Raw genomic sequence first — 24,899 nt, 5'->3', positions numbered from 1 at the left:
GTTTCTTTTACTGCTAGCTCAATATACAGATTGAATAGCACCGGGGAGAGGCTACAACCCCGTCTCACTCCCTTCCCAACCACTGCTTCCCTTTCATGCACCTCGACTCTTATAACTCCCATCTGGTTTCTGTACAAATTGTAAATAGCCTTTCACACCCTGTATTTTACCCCTGCCACCTTCAGAATTTGAAAGAGAGTATTCCAGTCAACATTGTCAAAAACTTTCTCTAAGTCTACAAATGCTAGAAACGTAGGTTTGTTTTTCTATAATCTATTTTCTAAGATAAGTTGTAGGTTCAGTATTGCCTCATGTGTTTCAACATTTTTGCGGAATCCAAACTCATCTTCTCCGAGGTCAGCTTCTACCAGTTTTTCCATTTGTCTGTAAAGAATCCGTGTTAGTATTTTGCAGCTGTGACTTATTACATGGATAGTTCGCTAATTTTCACATCTGTCACATCTGCTTTCTTTAGGATTGGAATTATTATATTCTTCTTGAAGTCTGAGGGTATTTCGCCTGTCTCATACATCTTGCTCACCAGATGGTAGAGTTTTGTCAGGACTGGCTCTCCCAAGGCTGTCAGTCGTTCTAATGGAATGTTGTCTACTCCCGGGGCCTTGTTTCGACTTAGGTCTTTCAGTGCTCTGTCAAACTCTTCACGCAGTATCATATCTCCCATTTCATCTTCATCTACATCCTCTTACATTTCCATAATATTGCCCTCAAGAACATCGCCCCTGTATAGACCCTCTATATTCTCCTTCCACCTTTCTGCTTTCCCTTCTTTGCTTAGAACTGGGTTTCCATCTGAGCTCTTGATATTCATACAAGTGGTTCTCTTTTCTCCAAAGGTCTCTTTAATTTTCCTGTAGGCAGTATCTATCTTACCCCTCGTGAGATAAGCCTCTACATCCTTACATTTGTCCTCTAGCCATGCCTGCTTAGCCATTTTGCACTTCCTGTCAATCTCATTTTTGAGACGTTTGTATTCCTTTTTGCCTGCTTCATTTACTGCATTTTTATATTTTCTCCTTTCATCAATTAAATTCAATATTTCTTCTGTTACCCAAGGATTTCTACTGGCCTTCGTCTTTTTGCCTACTTGATCGTCTGCTGCCTTCACTATTTCATCCCTCAAAGCTACCCATTCTTCTTCTACTGTATTTCTTTCCCCCATTCCTGTCAATTGTTCCCTTATGCTCTCCCTGAAACTCTGTACAACCTCTGGTTTAGTCAGATTATCCAGGTCCCATCTCCTTAAATTCCCACCTTTTTGCAGTTTCTTCAGTTTTAATCTACAGTTCATAACCAACAGATTGTGGTCAGAGTCCACATCTGCCCCTGTAAATGACTTACAATTTAAACCTTGTTCCTAAATCTCTGTCTTACCATTATATAATCTATATGAAACCTTCTAGTATCTCCAGCGTTCTTTCATGTATACAATCTTCTTTCATGATTCTTCAACCAAGTGTTAGCAATGATTAAGTTATGCTCTGTGCAAAATTCTACCAGGCGGCTTCCCCTTTCATTTCTTAGCCCTAATCCAATACACCTACTACATTTCCTTCTCCTCCTTTTCCTACTGTTGAATTCCAGTCACCCACGACTATTAAATTTTCGTCTCCCTTCACTATCTGAATAATTTCTTTTATCTCATCGTACATTTCATCAATTTCTTCACCATCTGCAGAGCTAGTTGGCATACGTAGTAGGCATGGGCTTCGTGTCTATCTTGGCCACAATAATGTGTTCACTATGCTGTTTGTAGTTGCTTACCCGCACTCCCATTTTTTTACTTCATTATTAAACCTACTCCTGCAGTACCCCTATTTCATTTTGCATTTACAACCCTGTATTCACCTGACCAAAAGTCTTGTTCATCCTGTCACCGAACTTCACTAATTCCCACTATATCTAAATTTAACCTATCCATTTCCCTTTTTAAATTTTCTAATCTACCTGCCCGATTAAGGGATCTGACATTCCGCGCTCCGATCCGTAGAACGCCAGTTTTCTTTCTCCTGATAATGACGTCCTATTGAGTAGTCCCCACCTGGAGATCCGAATGGGGGACTATTTTACCTTTGGAATATTTTACCCAAGAGAATGCCATCGTTATTTAATCATACAGTAAAGCTGCATGCCCTCGGGAAAAATTATGGATGTAGTTTCCCCTTGCTTTCAGCAGCTCGCAGTACCACAACAGCAAGGCCATTTTGGTTAGCGTTACAAGGCCAGATCAGTCAATCATCCAGACTGTTGCCCCTGCAACTACTGAAAAGGCTGCTACCCCTCTTCAGGAATCACACATTTATCTGGCCTCTCAACAGATACCCCTCCACTGTGGTTGCATCTATGGTACGGCTATCTGTATCATTGAGGCGCGCAAGCCTCCCCACCAACGGCAAGGTCCATGGTTCATGGGGGGGGGGGGGGGATTCAACACCTAAAGGGGCAAAATATTGGGTTAAAATTTTTTAAAAATAAATCATTATTAAAGAACTGCTAAAGTATCTTCAAAACTACATCTATGAGAACGGAAAATTCAATTCCAAAGGATGCAAAACAGGGGATGAAGGTTTTCATGGAAGTACTTAATTAAGAAAACATTTTTGAAGCTATATATATATATATATATATATATATATATATATATATATATATATATATATATATATATATATAATAGAGGGAAACATTCCACGTGGGAAAAATATCCCGACGAGGCAACCATTGGTTGCGAAAGCTAGAATTTTGTGTTTGTTTGTGTGTCTATCGACCTGCCAGCGCTTTTGTTTGGTAAGTTTCATCATCTTTCTTTTAGATATATATATATATATATATATATATATATATATATATATATATATATATATATATATATATATATAATGGAAGGAAACATTCCACGTGGGAAAAATTATATATAAAAACAAAGATGAGGTGACTTACCGAACAAAAGCGCTGGCAGGTCGATAGACACACAAACAAACACAAACATACACACAAAATTCAAGCTTTCGCAACAAACTGTTGCCTCATCAGGAAAGAGGGAAGGAGAGGGGAAGACGAAAGGAAGTTGGTTTTAAGGGAGAGGGTAAGGAGTCATTCCAATCCCGGGAGCGGAAAGACTTACCTTGAGGGAAAAAAGGACGGGTATACACTCGCACACACACACATATCCATCCACACATATACAGACACAAGCAGACATATTTAAAGACAAAGAGTTTGGGCAGAGATGTCAGTCAAGGCGGAAATGCAGAGGCAAAGATGTTGTTGAATGACAGGTGAGGTATGAGTGGCGGCAACTTGAAATTAGCGGAGATTGAGGCCTGGTGGGTAACGGGAAGAGAGGATATATTGAAGAGCAAGTTCCCATCTCCGGAGTTCGGATAGGTTGGTGTTGGTGGGAAGTATCCAGATAACCCGGACGGTGTAACACTGTGCCAAGATGTGCTGGCCGTGCACCAAGGCATGTTTAGCCACAGGGTGATCCTTATTGCCAACAAACACTGTCTTCCCGTGTCCATTCATGCGAATGGACAGTTTGTTGCTGGTCATTTCCACATAGAATGCATCACAGTGTAGGCAGGTCAGTTGGTAAATCACGTGGGTGCTTTCACACGTGGCTCTGCCTTTGATCGTGTACACCTTCCGGGTTACAGGACTGGAGTAGGTGGTGGTGGTGGGAGGGTGCATGGGACAGGTTTTACACCGGGGGCGGTTACAAGGATAGGAGCCAAAGGGTAGGGAAGGTGGTTTGGGGATTTCATAGGGATGAACTAACAGGCTACGAAGGTTAGGTGGACGGCGGAAAGACACTCTTGATGGAGTGGGGAGGATTTCATGAAGGATGGATCTCATTTCAGGGCAGGATTTGAGGAAGTCGTATCCCTGCTGGAGAGCCACATTCAGAGTCTGGTCCAGTCCTGGAAAGTATCCTGTCACAAGTGGGGCACTTTTGTGGTTCTTCTGTGGGAGGTTCTGGGTTTGAGGGGATGAGGAAGTGGCTCTGGTTATTTGCTTCTGTACCAGGTCGGGAGGGTGGTTACGGGATGCGAAAGCTGTTGTCAGGTTGTTGGTGTAATGGTTCAGGGATTCCAGACTGGAGCAGATTCGTTTGCCACGAAGACCTAGGCTGTAGGGAAGGGACCGTTTGATGTGGAATGGGTGGCAGCTGTCATAATGCAGGTACTGGGTAATGTCCAGGCGGAGCTTCAAGGAATCCTCAGAACCTTAGGCCCCCTGCAAAACCTTTCACATGACCCCATCAACCTCCTGACCCCACCGACACCCCGCACCCCTACCTTCTACCTTCTTCCTAAAATTCACAAACCCAATCATCCCGGCCGCCCCATTGTAGCTGGTTACCAAGCCCCCACAGAACGTATCTCTGCCTACGTAGATCAACACCTTCAACCCATTACATGCAGTCTCCCATCCTTCATCAAAGACACCAACCACTTTCTCGAACGCCTGGAATCCTTACCCAATTTGTTACCCCCGGAAACCATCCTTGTAACCATTGATGCCACTTCCTTATACACAAATATTCCGCACATCCAGGGCCTCGCTGTGATGGAGCATTTCCTTTCACGCCGATCACCTGCCACCCTACCTAAAACCTCTTTCCTCATTACCTTAGCCAGCTTCATCCTGACCCGCAACTTCTTCACTTTTGAGGGCCAGACATACCAACAATTAAAGGGAACAGCCATGGGTACCAGGATGGCCCTTCGTACGCCAACCTATTCATGGGTCGCCTAGAGGAAGCCTTCTTGGTTACCCGGGCCTGCCAACCGAAGGTTTGGTACAGATTTATTGATGACATCTTCATGATCTGGACTCACAGTGAAGAAGAACTCCAGAATTTCCTCTCCATCCTCAACTCCTTTGGTTCCATCAGATTCACCTGGTCCTACTCCAAATCCCACGCCACTTTCCTTGACGTTGACGTCCATCTGTCCAATGGCCAGCTTCACACGTCCGTCCACATCAAACCCACCAACAAGCAACAGTACCTCCATTATGACAGCTGCCACCCATTCCACATCAAACGGTCCCTTCCCTACAGCCTAGGTCTTCATGGCAAACGAATCTGCTCCAGTCTGGAATCCCTGAACCATTACGCCAACAACCTGACAACAGCTTTCGCATCCCGTAACCACCCTCCCGACCTGGTACAGAAGCAAATAACCAGAGCCACTTCCTCATCCCCTCAAACCCAGAACCTCCCACAGAAGAACCACAAAAGTACCCCACTTGTGACAGGATACTTTCCGGGACTGGACCAGACTCTGAATGTGGCTCTCCAGCAGGGATACGACTTCCTCAAATCCTGCCCTGAAATGAGACCCATCCTTCATGAAATCCTCCCCACTCCACCAAGAGTGTCTTTCCGCTGTCCACCTAACCTTCATAACCTGTTAGTTCATCCCTATGAAATCCCCAAACCACCTTCCCTACCCTTTGGCTCCTATCCTTGTAACCGCCCCTGGTGTAAAACCTGTCCCATGCACCCTCCCACCACCACCTACTCCAGTCCTGTAACCCGGAAGGTGTACACGATCAAAGGGAGAGCCACGTGTGAAAGCACCCACGTGATTTACCAACTGACCTGCCTACACTGTGATGCATTCTATGTGGGAATGACCAGCAACAAACTGTCCATTCACATGAATGGACACAGGCAGACAGTGTTTGTTGGTAATGAGGATCACCCTGTGGCTAAACATGCCTTGGTGCACGGCCAGCACATATTGGCACAGTGTTACACCGTCCGGATTATCTGGATACTTCCCACCAACACCAACCTATCCGAACTCCGGAGACGGGAACTTGCTCTTCCATATATCCTCTCTTCCCTTACCCACCAGGCCTCAATCTCCGCTAATTTCAAGTTGCCGCCACTCATACCTCACCTGTCATTCAACAACATCTTTGCCTCTGCACTTCTGCCTTGACTGACATCTCTGCCCAAACTCTTTGTCTTTAAATATGTCTGCTTGTGTCTGTATATGTGTGGATGGATATGTGTGTGTGTGCGAGTGTATACCCGTCCTTTTTTCCCCCAAGGTAAGTCTTTCCGCTCCCGGGATTGGAATGACTCCTTACCCTCTCCCTTAAAACCCACATCCTTTCGTCTTTCCCTCTCCTTCCCTCTTTCCTGATGAGGCAACAGTTTGTTGCGAAAGCTTGAATTTTGTGTGTATGTTTGTATTTGTTTGTGTGTCTATCGACCTGCCAGCGCTTTCGTTTGGTAAGTCACATCATCTTTGTTTTTAGATATATTTTTACCCACGTGGAATGTTTCCCTCTGTTATTAGACACACAAACAAATACAAACATACACACACAAAAATATATATATATAAAAAATTCTGATATTCATAGCAGGAGATAAGATTCACATTAACATTATGTACCCCAAGAATAAAACTACATGTAGCAAATCAGATATAGCACCTCAATAATGTAATATTGTTGGGAAGATAGTGCCCTACACGTTGCAACCCAAATCAAGAACCTACTAAAGAGAGTGTAAAGCACTTCATAAACTTTAATATTTGCAGGTAATGATAGCAAACTGATTGAAAATCCAAACTCTTTTCTCCAGATACAACCAACAAAATAGTCAAATAAGTCAATAATTTATTCAAACCAAGAAAAACTTAAATCTTAGAAAAAAAACTATCTTATACTGTACCAAGCAAATAAAAATTATTTCCAAGACTCACAAATGGATATAATATTATTCACATTCTATATGGAAATTCATATGTAAAATTATTAAGAGGCCATGAGAAATGAAGCCACAATCAGCACATTGTTAAAGATATCAAAAAATCAGTTTTAGCTTTTCATATTCTTATTGTCATCACCTCCAGACAAAAATGATGAATATTTTGAATACATTTGCTCCTTGTTATCTTACAGGATAATCTTCTGGAGAAATGCAGTTAAAGACGATGGACAGTACAGCATATGATATGGCAATGAATGAATGGTTATTCAAAGTTTTTTAAATTACTGGCATTTATATCTGAAGTTGTGTTCCACAATGATCAGTCCTATATAGGAAAGCCTTTTACATTTATTTTAATGCCTAGCAGAATTTTTTAAATATGTAATCCTTTTACAGTACATCCATAGGTCTGACAGGTTCATGCCATTCTCTCTTTGCCGACATGTCAGATTTAAAAATGTGAATGACTGTCTGACTTATTACAGTTACTGCAATGTACCTTTAATGTAAACTACAGTTATATTACAGTTCTTTCAGTTTGAATGACTATTGACTCATCTGTTTGATAGCACATTACAGCACTAGATTACTATTTTCATGCTGAAACACTGAATACATACCACATCAAAACCAACTTCATAGTGAGTTCCTCTTGTAAAAAGAAAAGGAATAGCAGACCTCCTTCCTAGAGTCTCAGTGGCTGGCATGGTAGTGATGTTGTCCTGTCAGCGTGTGGTAGCTCACTGTTGCAGAAGGTACCTTCTCTCAATCTGCACAACTATCTGTCCTTGGCCAGGGCTAGGCAGAAGGCAACAGCAGTTGTAAGGCTTACAAGAGGAGTAATCCTATCATGTACTGCACTATTTAGGTTTCAGCCCATCTACAGTACTAAACTTGCACCAACTGATAAAGATATTTGATGAAGGGTTATACATATGACATTTTTGTGGTCAAAAAGATATTTTCAAACTAATAATCTATGCTTTTAAAGGAAGCTGTCCTTTGATCAGTACATATTTCTGAATTTAGCGTAATATTTCAAGTTTGTAATTAACACAAGATCTCAAACATTCCTTGTTGCTGTAATTTTATCCAGTTATCAGTTCACTTAATTTATTCTTTCAGCCCCTTATATCTAAATAAATCACTTTTATGGCTTCCAGCACAAATATAAATTTAAGTTGTGAGTTCATTAAGAGAGTAATTTTATTACATAATTTCATTTTTCTCATCATATTAATTAGTTATTCGTAAGGCAAAAGTCACCGGCTATGAATTTACATAAGCATATAAAGTTGTCCAGTTATGTTGTTTAATGATTTTCATATCACGGATTTACCTTTCAGGTGACTGAAATATTGAAGACTGCAGCTTCAGATGTTAACGGAGGTTACAAATCTGTAGACTGACTGAATCATTTGTGTTTGGAACCAGATGCTTCTTCTGTGGAAACTAAAACAGAAAAAGTGTGTGGAATCAGATCAGGAAAATTCTGTGAAGTGAAGGGTGAGATGTTTGCAGCCCTTGTCAAGAGTATTATAACATATCAGGTATAGCTCAAAATAAACACATAAAAATGTACCGAAAACAATGTACTTGATTCATTAGAGTAAGATTTCTGTACCAAACTTCACAAATATTGAGAGTCAAATTACAATAAGCATTAAAATAAGTGTACTATATTTTATTGCTACTACAAGAGTCATGAAATATGGTATAAGTAAGTGTAAATTAATAGATCCAAGCAATAACAAATACTGGTAAACTAGTGCTAATGACACTGACACTGAATGATAAAAGTAAAATTTTTAAAATAGCACAGCTAATGACAAGCAACAGAAAATTTAAAATAAAAGGTTCAATATAATAAGTCACTTGAAAATGACAGCCTTAATGTGAGTGCAGCCAGTGCACTGTAGTGGCACATGTGAATGGTGTGTGTTTTCTCTAGCTTGTTAAAGAAGTCACCCAAAAGCTGGCAAAGTTTCCATTCATTCTTTTTTTGTGTACATGTTGATGACTCAGTATTTCTACTGTCTGGTGCTTGTGAGTTTTCTCCTGTACTCCTAAATTATTACAACCTCAATATATTTAAGTGCAGGTGAATTAGAAATAACTGTTATGTCAGTGTGCCTCGGTGAGTATAACAGTCTACTGCTCTGTGTGTAAGAGATATTGTAGTGTCTTGCACTGACTTTATGAGGAACAGTCACCAGAGGATGATCAAGTTAAGGGATTTAATGAATTTCATCATTGTCAATTCAATAAGACAAGATGCACTGGACACTATATACCTAAAGTTTTGCAAGCACAGGTGTTTTATTTATCACTATGTCAAGTGCATACCACTACCTTAATGTCGTTAAGAAAAAGTATGTTCCAATGCAAAAAAATAAACAAATGACTAAAAATAAAAATGTAAGACTATGGTTACAATAATGGTCGTTTTTACTGTGCATATAAGTTTGTTTTATGAAATTATTTATGATAACATTACCTTCATGATTTATATTGTTATCATAGAACAGGACAAGTTTTGGTTTATCTTCATCAAAGAACTTTGCTGCTGGTCATGATAATCATCTAGTAACAGTATCATCAGCAAATTGCTGGAAAATGGATTGCAAGTGCCACTGGCATAAAATATTTATTCCATTTAGATGCTGCATCAAACATTCAAACATTTCCACCATTTTTTTAATCTCATTAGCTGGTAAATTATTTCATTTCTAATCTTGAACATTCTCAGATCCTGAATTGAACACTCACATATGAACAATACATTCACTCATTATCTCCATTTGACAGTGAATGTCCTCTGCTGTCATGTAGTAACAGTTTTGATTATCTTTGTCTTCATAATATTCACTCATTGTCTCATCCCCATTTGACAATGAACGTCCTCTGCTGTCTTCTATGACTTCATTAAAAAAAAAAAAAATACTGTCACCATTAATACATGCCGCTTCACACCTAAATGCGAATTTAACAGCCAAAACAAAAACTTCTTCATTGGGCATCTACCAAATAGCAGACTCACAAAAGCTGGATGGTATTTCAAGACAGCCATTTGTATGATATTATGAAATGGAATGGTTTCATAGGCTCAGTTGTGGGTAAAGCAAGCGTAGGTTTTGGTTTACTCGTAGAATACTGGGAAAGTGGTGTCAGTCTACAAAGGATACTGCTTACAAATCACTCATGAAACCCATTTTGTAATAATGCTCAAGAGAGTCAGGCCTGCACCAAATAGCACTAACAGGGATATTGAACTTATACAGAGAAGATCAGCATTAACAGTAATATGTTTATTTGATTCATGGGAGAGTGTCACTGAGATGCTAGAGAAGCCAAACTGGCAGACTCTTGAAGACAGATGTAAACTATCTCGAGAAACTCTACTTACAAAGTTTCAAGAAATGGCATTAAATGATTCCAGGATTATAATCTAACTCCCCACTTACAGCTCGCATAGGGATCGTGAGGACAAGATTTGATTAGTTACAACACACAGATAGGCATTTAAACATTCTTCCAACATTCAATATGTGAATGAAATGGGAATAAACCCAGATAACGGGTACAATGGGATGTACCCTCTGCCATACAGTTCACAGTGGTTTGGATAGTATAGATGTAGACCCAGATGTTGACAGAGGACCTAGTGTAATGAGTCAAATTATAGGATATGAAAATCATTCTTATTTAAAAATGTTCGAAATTGCATTATATGAGACTTTATGAGATTAATATTCAAATAGATGTGAACCACTTGGACATCTGTTAAGCTATCATCTGAGTTGTGTCTGGTAAGTTGAGTTTTGGCATCTGAATAGTACACTTGTCTCATCAGGAAACATTACAGCTTATGGATAACACTTTAAATTCAGAGGAAGATTGTTTATGGAGGTAAGAACAAGAGTGGAACTGATATTGATCCTCTTGGGACCTTGTAGGCCATATTCTCACTTTCTGAGGCGAGTTTCATACATGTAGCACAGCACGTCAATGAAACCTCTCTGCTTCCTGTTATCAAGGTAAAACTCCATCCATGGTAGAGTGTTGCCATTAAAGTCATAACACTTTAGTTTGCCACAAAGAATTTTTTGATGATCAAGTTAATCAAGGATGTAGCAAGTTGTAAAATATAACAACATGATTATTTTCTTGTTTAGCTTTGTTAGGACTTAATTTGTAAGCCCTTGTATTGCTTTCTCTATCTAGAATCCTTTATGAAAGACAAACTGAGGAACAGGGAACAAATTTTGCTCAAACAAACAAGTCAGTGTTCTATTATAGGCCAGATCCTCAAACATTTCTGAAAAGACTGGAGAGAATGAAATGGTTCTGTAATCAGAGGTGGTTTCCTATCTCCAGTTTTATAAATGGGTTTTACTACAGCATATAAGTCTGCTAGGACATAAGCTTTGACTCCTTGAGTGAGTGCAGAGGTAGCTCAACTTTAATGCTGTCATCACAAGATTTTAATATGCTGTTAGAAACACTGTTATAGTTACTCTTTTTAGTGACCTGATGGGTTTTGAATTCTTCTTTTTCTTAAATCTTAAACTAACATCTTTTAAACTAATATCTTTTGGTGGTGTATCTAGTGTCTACACAATAAATCTAATACACCTGCATTTGACAAAGGAAAATCTAGGATGGAATGTAACAATAAAGCAACAGGATTATTTTCTTGTTTAACTTTATCAGGACTTCATTTATGAGCCCTTGCATTGCTTTCTTTATCTAGAATCCTTTATGGAAAACAAACTGAAGGATAGTGAACAAATTTTGCTCAGATATATTAGTCAGTGTTCTATTGAAAGTCTGGCTTCAACGGCCAGGGGCTGTGGTCGTGTTTGTGTGTGTCTTGCATCGCTTTCTTTATCTAAAATCCTTTATGAAAGACAAACTGGGGGACAGTGAACTAATTTTGCTCAGATATATTTGTCAGTGTTCTATTGAAAGTCTGGCTTCAACAGGCAGGGGCTGCGTGTGTGTTTTCAACAAAGGCATCGTTGGTCGGAAGCTCATTTTGTGACAGTCGTTTTGTTGTGCCTATCTGTGACTCAGCATATCTAAGCATCTGTATTTGGTTTTTATTAGGGAATGCAACGTTCGCTGCCGCTGTGAGGCAGTGATCATTAAATTTCATGGTGCACAATTTGAAAGCGTCGACATTCCTGCTAGTGTTATTTTAAGAGGAACTCAGTTTGTTTGTTTCTTACGTCTCTCCTACTCCATAAAAAAAAAACCTTTTAAATGAAAATTCCCTAACGAATGCAAAGAGTTGTGCAGAGGTTACGTTTGAAATTCGCTTTCAAATTAAACTGAAATATTATTTGTCAAGCATTTTATGCAGTTGGTTAAGCAATATTAGACCATTTCTGAGCAAAGTTAGTTTTAAAAAAAGCAGTAACATTCGTTTCTTTTTTGTAGTACGGTAATTACGGACGCTGAACTGCCGTCAGGACCTTACCGACGGCGTGACGCGGTAAGCCCCCACCAACGGCGCAGACGCAGACCGGGCGCAAAAACTGCGGAAAAACTGGGAGAGGCATGTGAATTCTCTTACCTCTCTTGCTCCAATCTTCTGCCTAAGAGCAGTCTTTCTCTCGGGTCGTGACTGCAAACACACGCTGTTGTCACAGTGCCATGTCGTACAAGTGGCATCGCAAAGAAACGACTATTAGAACAGACCTAACATGGTTTACATGGAAACAGCGCGCTCGGTTCACACAGCTGCCGCCTACACAGCCAGATCATGTCCAACAATGATGTTCTTGCTGTTTCTTCGCTGCGGTACTGTAGGATCTCAAAGGCCTGCGAATGAGTGCTAAATTAATGATTATATTATCTGATCGAAGACCTCCGATTTTTTACGCTTTCGGCTAGCTGAGGACTGAAGCGAGACGCGACGGTGGAGGAAACAATTTTTTTTTTAAAAAGAGCAGAGGATATGTAATTTACTTGGAGGGAGCGGGGGGGGGGGGGGGAGGGGGAGGAGAGAGAGCTTGGGATGGGGTACAATTTCGTTGTTTTTCCATGTAACAGTCGCATAACAAGGCGGATTCGACGCTGCGTCTTCAGTAGTAATTGCCGTGTTAAAAAATGTTTCAAATGGCTCTGAGCACTATGGGAATTAACTTCTGAGGTCATCAGTCCCCTAGAACTTAGAACTACTTAAACCTAACTAACCTAAGGCCATCACACACATCCATGCCCGAGGCAGGATTCGAACCTGCGACCGTAGCGACCGCGCGGTTCCAGACTGCAGCGGCTAGAACCGCTCGGCCACCCGAGCCGGCGCCGTGTTAAATTTAAGGCTTTTTTGTGGAAGCCATTGCTATAAATATTGCGCATTTCTCATTTCAGTTGAAGAAAGAAAAATTTACTTCAAATCTCATTAGATAGATAAGTCAACTATAAGTAGTTGAAAACCTGGTTTCGATGTCTTGAATTTTTTAAGAAATATTGGATGTGTCTACTTTACATGTAACAGCAGGGCCGTAACGAAGGGATGGCGAGATTGCCTCCTGCGAAGGCCGCAGGATCGGAGTGGACGCAAAAGGAAAAGAAGGGAAGACGGTTTAAGAATTAACTTGGGGGTAAGAGATACGCACCCAAACATCAAAACAGCTATGGGGATATTTGTGACAATGCCAGCGACTGCAGCAACGTGGGAACGCAGTTTCAGGAAATTAGATATGATTGCGATCGAGTGTGGGCGAAAGTAGATTGCAAAATTTAGCTGTCTTGTTGCTAGAATACGACACAGCTCGTAAACCTGACGTTGGTAATATAACATTTGTAACCAATACTTTATGCGCTAGTAATAATTTATGAGGTGGGAATAAAATCTGTCCTTTATGATACATCAGACTAAAATCAATGTACACATATAATAAGGCACAGATTATGTTTTGCTTTAATTTTTTTAGAAACTTTATACAATTTTTAATTTGTTTACTAGAATGATACACGTAATTCGTAGTGCGCAATATTTTCTATCAATGTAGTTCATCCAAGTAATATTTCTCAATAATGCTTCATTTTAGTAACCTGCCAGGTTAGCTGAGAGCACTAATGCACTGCTTCCTGGACTCTGGTAGGCGCGCTGTTCTCGGATCGAATCCGCCCGATGTTGGCTGGTATGCCAGCCAGCCTGGATGTGGTTTTTAGGCGGTTTTCCACATCCCCCTAGCTGAATACTGGGCTGGGCCCCACATTCCGCCTCAGTTACAAGACTCGCAGACATCTGAAAACGTTCGCACTCTTCCACGGATTACACTCGACACAGACAGCTGGGGCACACTAATTACATCTGGGGGGGGGGGGGGGGTACGGGGTGACGGCAGGAAGGACATCTGGCCACCCCTTAAAAATTAACCTTGCCAAATCCATTCTAACTATGTCGACCCTGCGGGACAAGGCACTAACAAGAGAAGAAAGAATACTTCATTGTAGTAAACTTTCCTAGAAAATTATAATATTTGCTAAATCTGGGCAAAAAAATTGCAGAAAGATACATCTGCAAGGGGTGGGAGTGGGGGAGGGGGGAGGGTGGAGGCGGGAGGCGGAGCTTTGGCCCTTCTGCCAGGAGCACAGGGTCACCTCGCTACCGCTCTGTGAGACACACAATAGATTTATTCACTATAGAATAGTATCATATCTAAGTATTATTAAATTATTGTTACATTATGCAAGCTGAATATTAGCCGTTAAAAGAAAGTAGTAACTGAACAGAAAATAATTATTGGCACTTTGATACTTTTTATTGTGACTTTTTTCTGTCAGTTGTTCAACGAACGGCCAAGATTAGCGAGCAAGAAATAATCCTATATCGCCAGGAGAATTATCCTGCTCACATACCGACCGCGGAGATGGCGAAAGTGCAGTAGATGGGTTTTGTAGTGGTTCCAAAATTTGTCATTCGAAACTTTGGGGCGCGTCGCATGTTGAACAACGTTCACTCTACATCTACATCTACATGGATACTCTGCAAATCACATTTAAGTGCCTGGCAGAGGGTTCATCGAACCACCTCCACAATTCTCTATTATTCCAGTCTCGTATAGCGCGCGAAAAGAATGAACACCTACATCTTTCCGTACGAGCTCTGATTTCCCGTATTTTATCGTGGTGTTCGTTCCTCCCTATGTAGGTCGGTGTTAACAAAATATTTTCGCGTTCGAGGAGGAAGTTGGTGACTGGAATTTCGTGAGAAGATTCTGTCGCAACGAAAAACGCCTTTCTTTTAATGATTTCCAGCCCAATTCTGTATCATTTCTGTGACCCTCTCTCCCATATTTCGCGATAATACAAAACGTGCTGCCTTTCTTTGAACTTTTTCGATGTACTCCGTCAGCCCTAACTGGCAACGATCCGACACCACGCAGCAGTATTCTCTCAGCACCGCGCAGCAGTATTATCTCTACATAGGACAGACATTCCAGCTCAGCATAAGGCAACGTACCGGCTATAAGTTGGTCATTTAGAGAGAGTTAAAAAGAAAACAGGATACAAAGTTACGGTTATGGTCCAGCTGCAGGGTATACCTCTGTCAGTGAGAAAGGGCGACTGTGCTAAGGCTCGTACAGTATATGCAATTCTCTCCAGCTCTCATCTGAGAACGAAACATGTCGATTCCAATCACGAGATGGTTCACTATCTATTGGTGCATGGTCCTTATCCAGTGCAATTGCACAATTACTGCATAGAAAGAGCGGTGAAACTTTCTGGTAGATTGAAACTGTGTGCTGGATCAGAAGTCGAAAATGGAATCAGTAGCTTTTTGTAGGCAACTGGTGCACTGACTGAGCGTGTGCCTGGATAGCTCAGTCAGTAGATCAGTTGCCTGCGACAAGCAAAGATACTCGGTGTGAGTCCCAATTCGACGTAAGGTATTAATCAGTGAGGAAGTTTCAAAATTAGCACACACTGAGCAGCAGTGCGAAAGATCATTGGTAGAAAGAGAGATCCCTAACAGAGCTGCTAGTGTGACCTCGCAAAGCAATTAATATTTCAGTCCCCTCAGTATGATGAATACAGACACATTTTAGTTCTACCGTACATGCCACTTTACGATGTGATAAGTGACCCAGATTATTGGGAAACAGTTTAATATAATAGTAGGGACTAAATAATATTTACAGTAAAATTCACAAATATTATATAATCGTGGTGAACACCAAAACGTATATTGCGGTGGTTTGTGAGTGAATGATGGCATGCGCTGGTAATTCTATCAATGATGAAGGAGCCAATGATGAAGGAGCCACCCTACCAGCGAGGGTGGACACCTCGTCTCCACCACCGCCTGTAACGAGCAGGCCAAGTGAATGCCTAGCCGGCCGGAGCGGCCGAGCGGTTCTAGGCGCTACAGTCTGGAACCGCGTGACCGCTACGGTCGCAGGTTCGAATCTTGCCTCGGGCATGGATGTGTGTGACGTCCTTAGGTTAGGTAAGTTTAAGTAGTTCTAAGTTCTAGGGGTCTGATGGCCACCGCAGTTAAGTACCATAGTGCTCAGAGCTATTTGAACCATTTTCTGAACGCCTATCGTTGCAGAGGGCCTTTGCCTTCGACAGCAACCATGACAGCAATATTATGGTCACTGAAAAAGCAAGAGAACTCTTTGCAGGGAAAGCAAATGAAAAACTCGACAAAGTTTACAGCTGTTCACTATGCAATAAAGTGACATTGAACAAAAGAAACAATTGCCATGTGTTTCAGTTTGAGGATGGAAAATGACAACGTAAAATTAAAAGTGATGGCACCTTTTTTTCTTGCAGCCTGCGTAACAAATGCAATGTTTCTAGGAATGAATGTTGATTCTCAGTTGAAGTGGTCTAAACACACATACATAATTACAAAATGTCATCAGCATGTTTTGCCCAGTCTTGTCATCAATGTGTAACACCCAGCGCCTTCTGCTTACGTACACTGAGGTGACAAAAGTCATGGGATAACGATATGTACATATACAGATGGCGGTAGTTTTGCGAAGGCAAGATACAAAAGGGCGATGTATTGGCAGAGTTGTCATTTGGGACGGCGTGAAGACAGTCCTAAATGAAGACGCCTGACACACCACAATCATGGGCAGCAAGCATGAATTTGCTGCGAACTTCATCATACATCGGAGGAACGAGAGTTCTCCGTCCAGTTCCACGTGATGGAGCTGTCATTTGTACTCAGGTGATTAATGTGAAAAGGTTTCCGACGTGATTATCGTCGCACGACAGGGATTAACAGACTTTGAACGTGGAGTGGTAGTTGGAGATAGATGCTTGGGACATTCCATTTTGAAAATGTTAGTGAATTCAGTGTCAAGGGTGTTCTGAGCGTACCAGATTTCAGACAGTACCTCTCACAACAGACAAGCAGTGGCAGGCGGCCTTACTGAACGACCGAGAGAAATACCGTTTGCGTAGATGATGGTGATGATGATTTATGGTGGAGGGCGCTCAACAGGTAGGTCATCAGCGCCCTTGCATTAATGTTATACTGAAGAAGATTTTCATAATCTATGGAAGGATCAATAAACTGGTAAACTACGTTTGATCCCACCACGCGGAACGTAAAGCAACACCAGGAGGGTGAGGTTCAGAAAAGCCCATAATAAGACCCCAGCGAGACACAGCGGGATAACTAAATGAAATCATGGCGAAAATACCTGTAAAGATGCTGTTAAGAAAGGGACAAATAAGCGTGGCTGAATGACGACTTAGAAACAATACGTGACCCAGCCACTCTGTGACACATTAAGATTGCACACCAAGTATTTTGGGAAGAATTCCGGACACCGCACAAAATTTTAAGACACGAACAACACTCGTCTCGTTATCAATTAAAATAGAGGGAAGATAGAGCTCTCAGTGTTAAGAGACAAGCAACACTGCGTGAAATAACCGCAGAAATCAATGTGGGACGTACGGCGAATTTATCCGTTAGGACAGTGGGGTGAAATTTGGGTTAATGGGCGCAGACCCCACGAAGCCGAAGACCTAAATTGTCACAAGAGCACAGTGCAAACTGGTGGTGGTTTCATAATGGTGTGGACTGCGTTTACACGGAATGAACTGGGTCCTCTAGTCCAACTGAACCGATTATTGACTGGAAACGGTTGTCTGCAGACCACTGACTTCATGTTCCTAAACAATGTCGTCATGTCACAGGGTCACAATTGTCTGTGGTTGCTTTGAAGATCATTCTGTACAGTTCGGGCCGGCCGCGGTGGTCTAGCGGTTCTAGGCGCTCAGTCCGGAATCGCGCGACTGCTACGGTCGCAGGTTCGAATCCTGCCTCGGGCATGGATGTGTGTGATGTCCTTAGGTTAGTTAGGTTTAAGTAATTCTAAGTTCTAGGGGACTGATGACCACAGATGTTAAGTCCCATAGTGTTCAGAGCCATTTTTTTTTTTTTTTTTTTTTTTTACAGTTCAGGTGAACGATTTGGCCACCAATATCGCCCGACAGGAATCCGATCGAACATTTATGGACATAATCGAGAGGTCAGTTTGTGCACAGAAACCTGTATCGGCAACACTTTCGTAATTATGGAAGGCTGCAGTAGACTTACCACGACTTGTTGAGTCCATGCCACATCGAATTGGTGCACTACGCCGGGAAAAAGGAGGTCCGACACGGTTTTAGGAGGTATCCAGTGACTTTTGTCACCTCAGAGTACTATTCATATGTACCCTCAATTTTTAGCTTCAAAATTCTTTTATGGGGAACAAATTCACAAAATATGAACACAGTTCTCGAACTACAGAAAAGGGCCATTGGAATAATAATAATAAATAACAGAAGTTGAACTCATTGTAAAGATCTGGGTTGTTCAACGACACCATATGAGTAAATATAAAAAAAATGACATTGATAATTAGAGCACAAACAGCTCTGTCTACGGCCATGGAACAAGATCTAGACTGAACTTACATTTACCAAGAAAGAATAAACATAAAACTCGCAACAGCATTTTCTACCAAGAAATAGAACTGTACAACAAATTGTCCAAGGAGGTTAAAGAGATTACTAAAACAACCTTATTTAAGAAGGTAATTAAAAAGAGCCTGTTAAGCGTACACTCCATACAGTGAATGGTTACTTAGATAACACAGAATAGGAGTTTAATGAAAATTGTAAGACAAATAAATAATATTAATATCGATGACAAAACATCTATTATTTAACGTAACACTTTCCCTAACTCTTTTTTCTTATTTTCTTTGATTGCTTTTTTTCTGGAAAACACTCTTGAGCTGCTAACAACTTATTATCTTTCCGAGCTCAATAAGTCGCTCGTTATAGATGGCTGCTGACTCAATTTTTCAGGTTAGCAAATGGCAAGCTGAGGCACACAGAATGGAAAGCAAACAATGTCACTATTCCCTGACGTCAGCTGATGGTGTGTGTAACGCTACGTTATGAAACGATGTGTGTATAGTGTGTACAGTGTCAGGGAGTGAGAAATAAATGAACAGTGTAGCACTAGCCTTTTGCATTATTACATAATTTCTTTGCAAAACATTATTCTACACTAGGGATAAACAGAATTAAGTAGTACTGTTTTAAGCATACTGTCCTTGTATTCGGGAGGGTAGAAACAGCAGTCTTCATCTGGCCATCCTGATTTAGGCTTTCTGTGGTTCCCTTAAATAAATTCAGGCAAACGCCGTGTTGGTTCCTACTAGAAGGCTACGGCCAACTACCTGTTTCGTCCTTATCAAACCTGAAATTTAAGTAGGGCCTGTGTAAATGCCTGTATATATGAATTACGTTGTTTCTGTTGTAATCTGTAATCCCAAGATATGCCCACTGTCCATGTAAAAGTGATCTACGGATAAATAAAACTACTACTACTACTACTATTACCGTTACTACACGACCACAAGGCGCCTCCAGAACCACGCTGTCGTAGGTTATAAAGGATATTGCTATCAGTGTTAATTAAGTTCAGTATTAGTTACTGACATAATCTTAGGACTGTTCGGTATTGTTTGTTGACGTAATCCTAGGGATAAATTAGATGTTTGTAGAAGAAATAGGTATAGTCGATGTAGGCATACGTTTATCAGTGATACAACTCGTTTAAGCGGCTGGAAGCCAGTGAAGTCGGTGAAATGCTTGACAGAAAGAGGCTGAGATGTAAACTAAGGACTGGTTAGATGTAAGTAAAATCCTTTCACTTTTCAAACAACACCATTGAAATTATAATTCTCGAGCTTTCAGCAGGTGTCAATGTCATCATCATTAGGAGTTAAGACTATTGCTTTCTGGGAATGGCAGTCCCTCCTTCTTCTATGCACGAAACGGAAGCTTTTTCCAATAATGGGCTGAAATCTCGTATGCACGGAAAGGCGAGTCAGGTAGCGCACAGCAGATAGCTGTACCGTGCGTGAGTAAAATTCGGGCCACGTGTGGAAAATTCTGGACTCTGCAGCTCCGTGCATTGAAGGAAGAGGCCATGCCTCCGGAAATCAGTAGTTCTAATTCCCGAAGAAGATCCGCGCGACAGCCGTCGAATTCTTGAAATAGTAACTTAGCTATTGCGTCTTAAAGACCGAGAGGAGTTTATTCGATTTTGCCAGACTAATGACTATGGGGATACATGTTTGATGTAGTTTGCAGAAGACAGAAAGTCTCGACATTTAATCTGAAGCTCCCAAAAAGCGGAAGCTAACCGCAACACATAGAAGGCAGCCCGTAACATGCATGAGACCTGTTTAATTTGTATGTATTAGAACAAGTAAATATGACCATGCAGTACCATTGCCGAAATACCGTTGAATGTTTGTGAGGGTTCTTGATAAGAAACTAAAGATGACGCCAATTTCATGCTCCCAGAGACGTAAGATAAAATACTGGAAACATGAAACTCTAAGCGCAATGTTTTGGCAGCTGAACAACTGCACGAGCAAAGAAATTGGGGATTTTTTTAAAACCTCTGACCATGCGGTACACTGAGACCCGGCAGATTATAGAGTTCGTTTCATTTTCAGCCACAATGCCGAGCGGCAGATGGAATACCAGAAGGGGATGCATAATTTTAAGAACAATGAAAACGCGTTAACGAAATTTTATCATATCTAGGATACGTGCACACTTTGAAAACCACTCTAAAGCGCATTGCAGAGAGTCATTATCTTTGTGCCACCTGGTGGGGCGAGGGAAGAATTCCTGCCTAAATGTCTCTATGCGTGTTTCAGAAATAAGCCGATTTCCGCTGCATATGAACTTCTACATGAACACGGCCGGTTTCGTGGTGTCAAATCTCGTCTTCAGGTATACATTGCAAGATAGAAGACGTGCAGTCGACATTATGATGAAAAACATACCTTTGGTAATCATGTATCCTCTATAACAAACAATATGAAATACTCACAAGTCAGTAAAACATTTGAGTCCTGCTACGAGAAGAAGGGGGACTCAATCTTCTCAAAATAAAATACTGTTACCCGTAAGAAGCAGGGCGCCATAATTCAAGTTGACGAGCTGAAAAACTGACACGTTAAAGGCGCGTGTACCTACAATGAAAAGAGTAAAATTAGAAAACAAGAAAAGGTAAAAAGCCCCAGCTAGCAACACAATGCCCGCGGTTCCGTACCAGTAAGTGGCGGACAGCAACTCTACAGCGCCTCGCCGTGCAGGGCCACACTGCTGGTCACTCCTGGTATGAAGTGAGTTTTCTTGACCATGGGCTTTCAGTGTTGCTAGCTGGGGCTTTTACCTTTTCTTGTTTTCTTACTTTGCACTTTTCATTGTAGGTAAAGGTGCTCTTAACATGTCAGTTTTTCAACTGGTCAGTTTCAGCTGTGACGCCCTGCGTGCTGCGGGTAACAGTATTTAATTTTAAGATGGTTGATTCTCCTTCGTTCCAGTATCAGGGCTTAAAAGTTTTACTGATGTGTGAGTATTCCATACTGGTTGTCACAGAGTATAGATTATTAGGATAGGTGTGTTTTTTTTTATCATAATGTCGGCTGTACGTTTTCTATCTTGTAGACGTACACCTGAAGATGTGATTTCATATCACGGAACCGGTCGTATTGCTCTAAACGTTCAAATAAATCTGAAAGTAGTTTAGTTCTGAATCATGGATTACTTCAGCTGCAATTGCCCTCAACAGAAAACTATTTGTCTCTGTGGGGGCGCCATAATTAGCCTTATCTTGTTTCCATTGTCGCCACGGAAGCGATATGTAGGGAGACAAAGAATATCTCACCGTTCTTCACTTAAAATTGTTCTTTGAGACTTGGCAACTAGGCTTTTGCACGGCAGATGGCCTATATCTTCGCTCTCTACCCGATCAGGTTTCTCATAATTTCCGTGACACTCTGCCAAAAAAAAAAAAAAAAAAAAAAAAAAAAAAAAAAAAAAAAAAAAAAAAAAAAAAACTTAGGAATACTCGTGCTGCCGGCCGTAGTGGCCGATCGGTTCTAGGCGCTACAGTCTGGAGCCGCGCGACCGCTGCGGTCGTAGGTTCGAATCCTGCCTCGGGCATGGATGTGTGTGATGTCCTTAGGTTAGTTAGGTTTAAGTAGTTCTAAGTTCTAGGGGAACAGAAGTTAAGTCCCATAATGCTCAGAGCCATTTGAACCATTTTTTAACACGGCAATTACTACTGAAGACACAGCGTCGAATCCGCCTTGTTATGCGACTGTTACATGGAAAAACAACAAAATTGTACCCCATCCCAAGTTCTCTCTCCTCCTCCCCCCCCCCCCCCCCCCGCCCCCCTCCAAGTAAATTACATATCCTCTGCACTTTTTTAAAAAAATTGTTTCCTCTACCGTCGCGTCTCGCTTCAGTCCTCAGCTAGCCGAAAGCGTAAAAAATATGCTCTTAATCCGTTCTGCACATTTTTCAGTCCCCCACAGAAGATATTGTTTCCCAATAGTTGCTTCTCACATTGGCCTAAACTACATTTAATGAGATCTCTTCCTCGCTGTTCTTAGATTCTCCATTGCTGGAAGAGGCTTTTGTATTACCTTTATTCTGTATTCATACAGCACCACCTTACACCTGGGCATTTGTTTTACAAGTAATGCAGACACTCACATGAAATAATGTTTTCGGGCCAATGTTTGATCTTTCTTTTACTTAAATACATCTGATACTATCTCAGTCCCATACGGACATGTTGTACCTGACTATCGTCAGTACCTTGAGAAAAAAATGCTTTCATGCATTAGATACTTTCTCCATTGTGTCTGCAAATCCTGTGGAAACCTCACACCCATCCTTTCACTTTCAGATCATCGCCCCGAGCGAATAAAGAGCAATAAAATTTCCTTCCCTCACGAACTTGTGTATCAGTTGTTCTTGTATATGCTCCGAGGTTACGGAAGTCAAGGGATAGCGAAGTGCACATATACAGATAGCGGCATTATCGCGTACACAAGTTATCAAAGGGCAGTGAACTGGCGGAGCTGTCATTTGTACTTTGGCGATTCAAGTGAAACGGTTTCCGACGTGATTGTGGCCGCACGATGGGATTTAAGAGACTTTCAACACGGAATAGTAGTTGGATTTAGGTGCAGGGGATGTTCCACTTCGGAGTTTGTAACACTCGAAAGGAATGACGCTTGTACAGAGAGGGAATGTGTTGGTACCTGTATGGAGCCCAGGACACTGTAGGAAGTGGGCAGTGACTTCCAGAAGTACGATACACTAGCCTGTCCACCGCTACCTGCAAAGTATTCTGGGAATGGCCAAAGCCCATTTCCTGCACAAAGTTCCCTGTCCCCATACCAGTGCATAGTGTGTGTGGCTTTATCCCGAGTCAGTGCCTTATCAACCTCTTACTGGCAAGTAGCTTTCCGTGTTTTAGGCTGAGGCTGAGTTCACTGAGACTACTGAAGGGAATCCTCTATTGGTTTATAACGGGCATCAGTTTGTAGTGGACTACACAAACAAACAAGAAGTGATTTGCTGACATTGTGTAAGCTTTATGAAGAATAAATGTAAAGGAAGACTATCCACAAAAAATAATGTTTTAGGGGAAGGTAGTCATGTCTATATTCCAGGTGAAGCAGCGAATGAAAGGCGAAAAAATTTTGTCAGTGAAAAGAAGCGGGCAAAAGAAACAGACGCTATAGTTTCATCAGTTTACGTTGAAGAAGTACGGCAGCTCTCCAATCGACGCTACAACTTAATAACATAGTTACCATCACACAGAAGAGCGAAACAATCGTTACATCACATTGGCGAAAATATGTGGGAACTACACAAGATCCCACCAATTGTGGAGGAATATTCTCCCACGAAAATAATTTACTGATGTATAATGATAGCAATTTTTTATTTGCAGATGATAACAGGGGACCAATCATGGTATACTTATAGATAAGTTCAAGTACTGTGGTATGAATGAGACAGCGTTTAAATCATACCTAACTGGAAGAGTGCAGAATGTTGAAATAAGCAGTTCACATAATATGCTAGAAACTGGTGATTTCTCAAACTGGGGAACAATCAAGAATGGGGTGCCGCAATGTTCGGTCTTGGGTCCTCTGCTGTTTTGAATATATATTAATGACTTGCCATTCTATATTCACGAAGATGCAAAGTTGGTACTTTTTACCGATGATACAAGATAGCTATCACACCCAACAGACAAGAATTAACGGATGAAATTGTAAATGATGTTTTTCAGAAAATCATTAAGTGGTTCTCTGCAAATGGGCTCTCATTAAACTTTGACAAAACACAGTATATACAGTTCCACACAGCGAATGGAATGACACCATCAATAAATATGGACTTCGATCAGAAATCGGTAGTAAGGTAGAATATTCAAAATTTCTCGGTGTATGCATTGATGAGGGGTTGAACTGGAAAAAACACACTGAAGATCTGCTGAAACGTTTGAGTTCAGCTACTTACGCTATTAGGGTCATTGCAAATTTTGGCGATATACATCTCAGTAAATTAGCTTACCACGCATATCAGAATAATTGCTGGAGCTCATTCAAGATCATCCTGCAGACACTTATTTAAAGAGCTAGAGATCCTCACTGTAGCCTCACTATATATATATATATATATATATATATATATATATATATATATATATTCACTTATGAAATTTGTTATTAACAATCAGAATGAATTCAAAAGTAATAGCAGTGTACAT

The 24,899-nt window shown here is 41.1% G+C and overlaps 1 protein-coding gene across 3 annotated transcripts in view; it reads right to left on the bottom strand.

Moving 5' to 3' along the window:
- The window catches only part of LOC124711684, a 316,172-nt gene that overhangs the window by 144,208 nt on the left and 147,065 nt on the right, over positions 1-24,899 (bottom strand). For all 3 annotated transcript variants that reach the window (XM_047241901.1, XM_047241886.1, XM_047241894.1), the window contains exons 2-3: positions 8,094-8,206; positions 7,375-7,552 (exon numbers count right to left, since the gene is read on the bottom strand). In XM_047241901.1, the coding sequence (XP_047097857.1) occupies positions 7,375-7,461 (87 nt within the window). In that variant the 5' untranslated portion in view covers positions 7,462-7,552; positions 8,094-8,206. The remainder of the gene's footprint in view (positions 1-7,374; positions 7,553-8,093; positions 8,207-24,899) is intronic.

The sequence above is a fragment of the Schistocerca piceifrons genome, chromosome 1 (genome assembly GCF_021461385.2).
Source record: "Schistocerca piceifrons isolate TAMUIC-IGC-003096 chromosome 1, iqSchPice1.1, whole genome shotgun sequence".
Classification (NCBI taxonomy): domain Eukaryota; kingdom Metazoa; phylum Arthropoda; class Insecta; order Orthoptera; family Acrididae; genus Schistocerca; species Schistocerca piceifrons.
The sequence above is the reverse complement of the archived record's forward strand: the minus strand, read 5'-3'. Positions and strand labels throughout refer to the sequence as shown.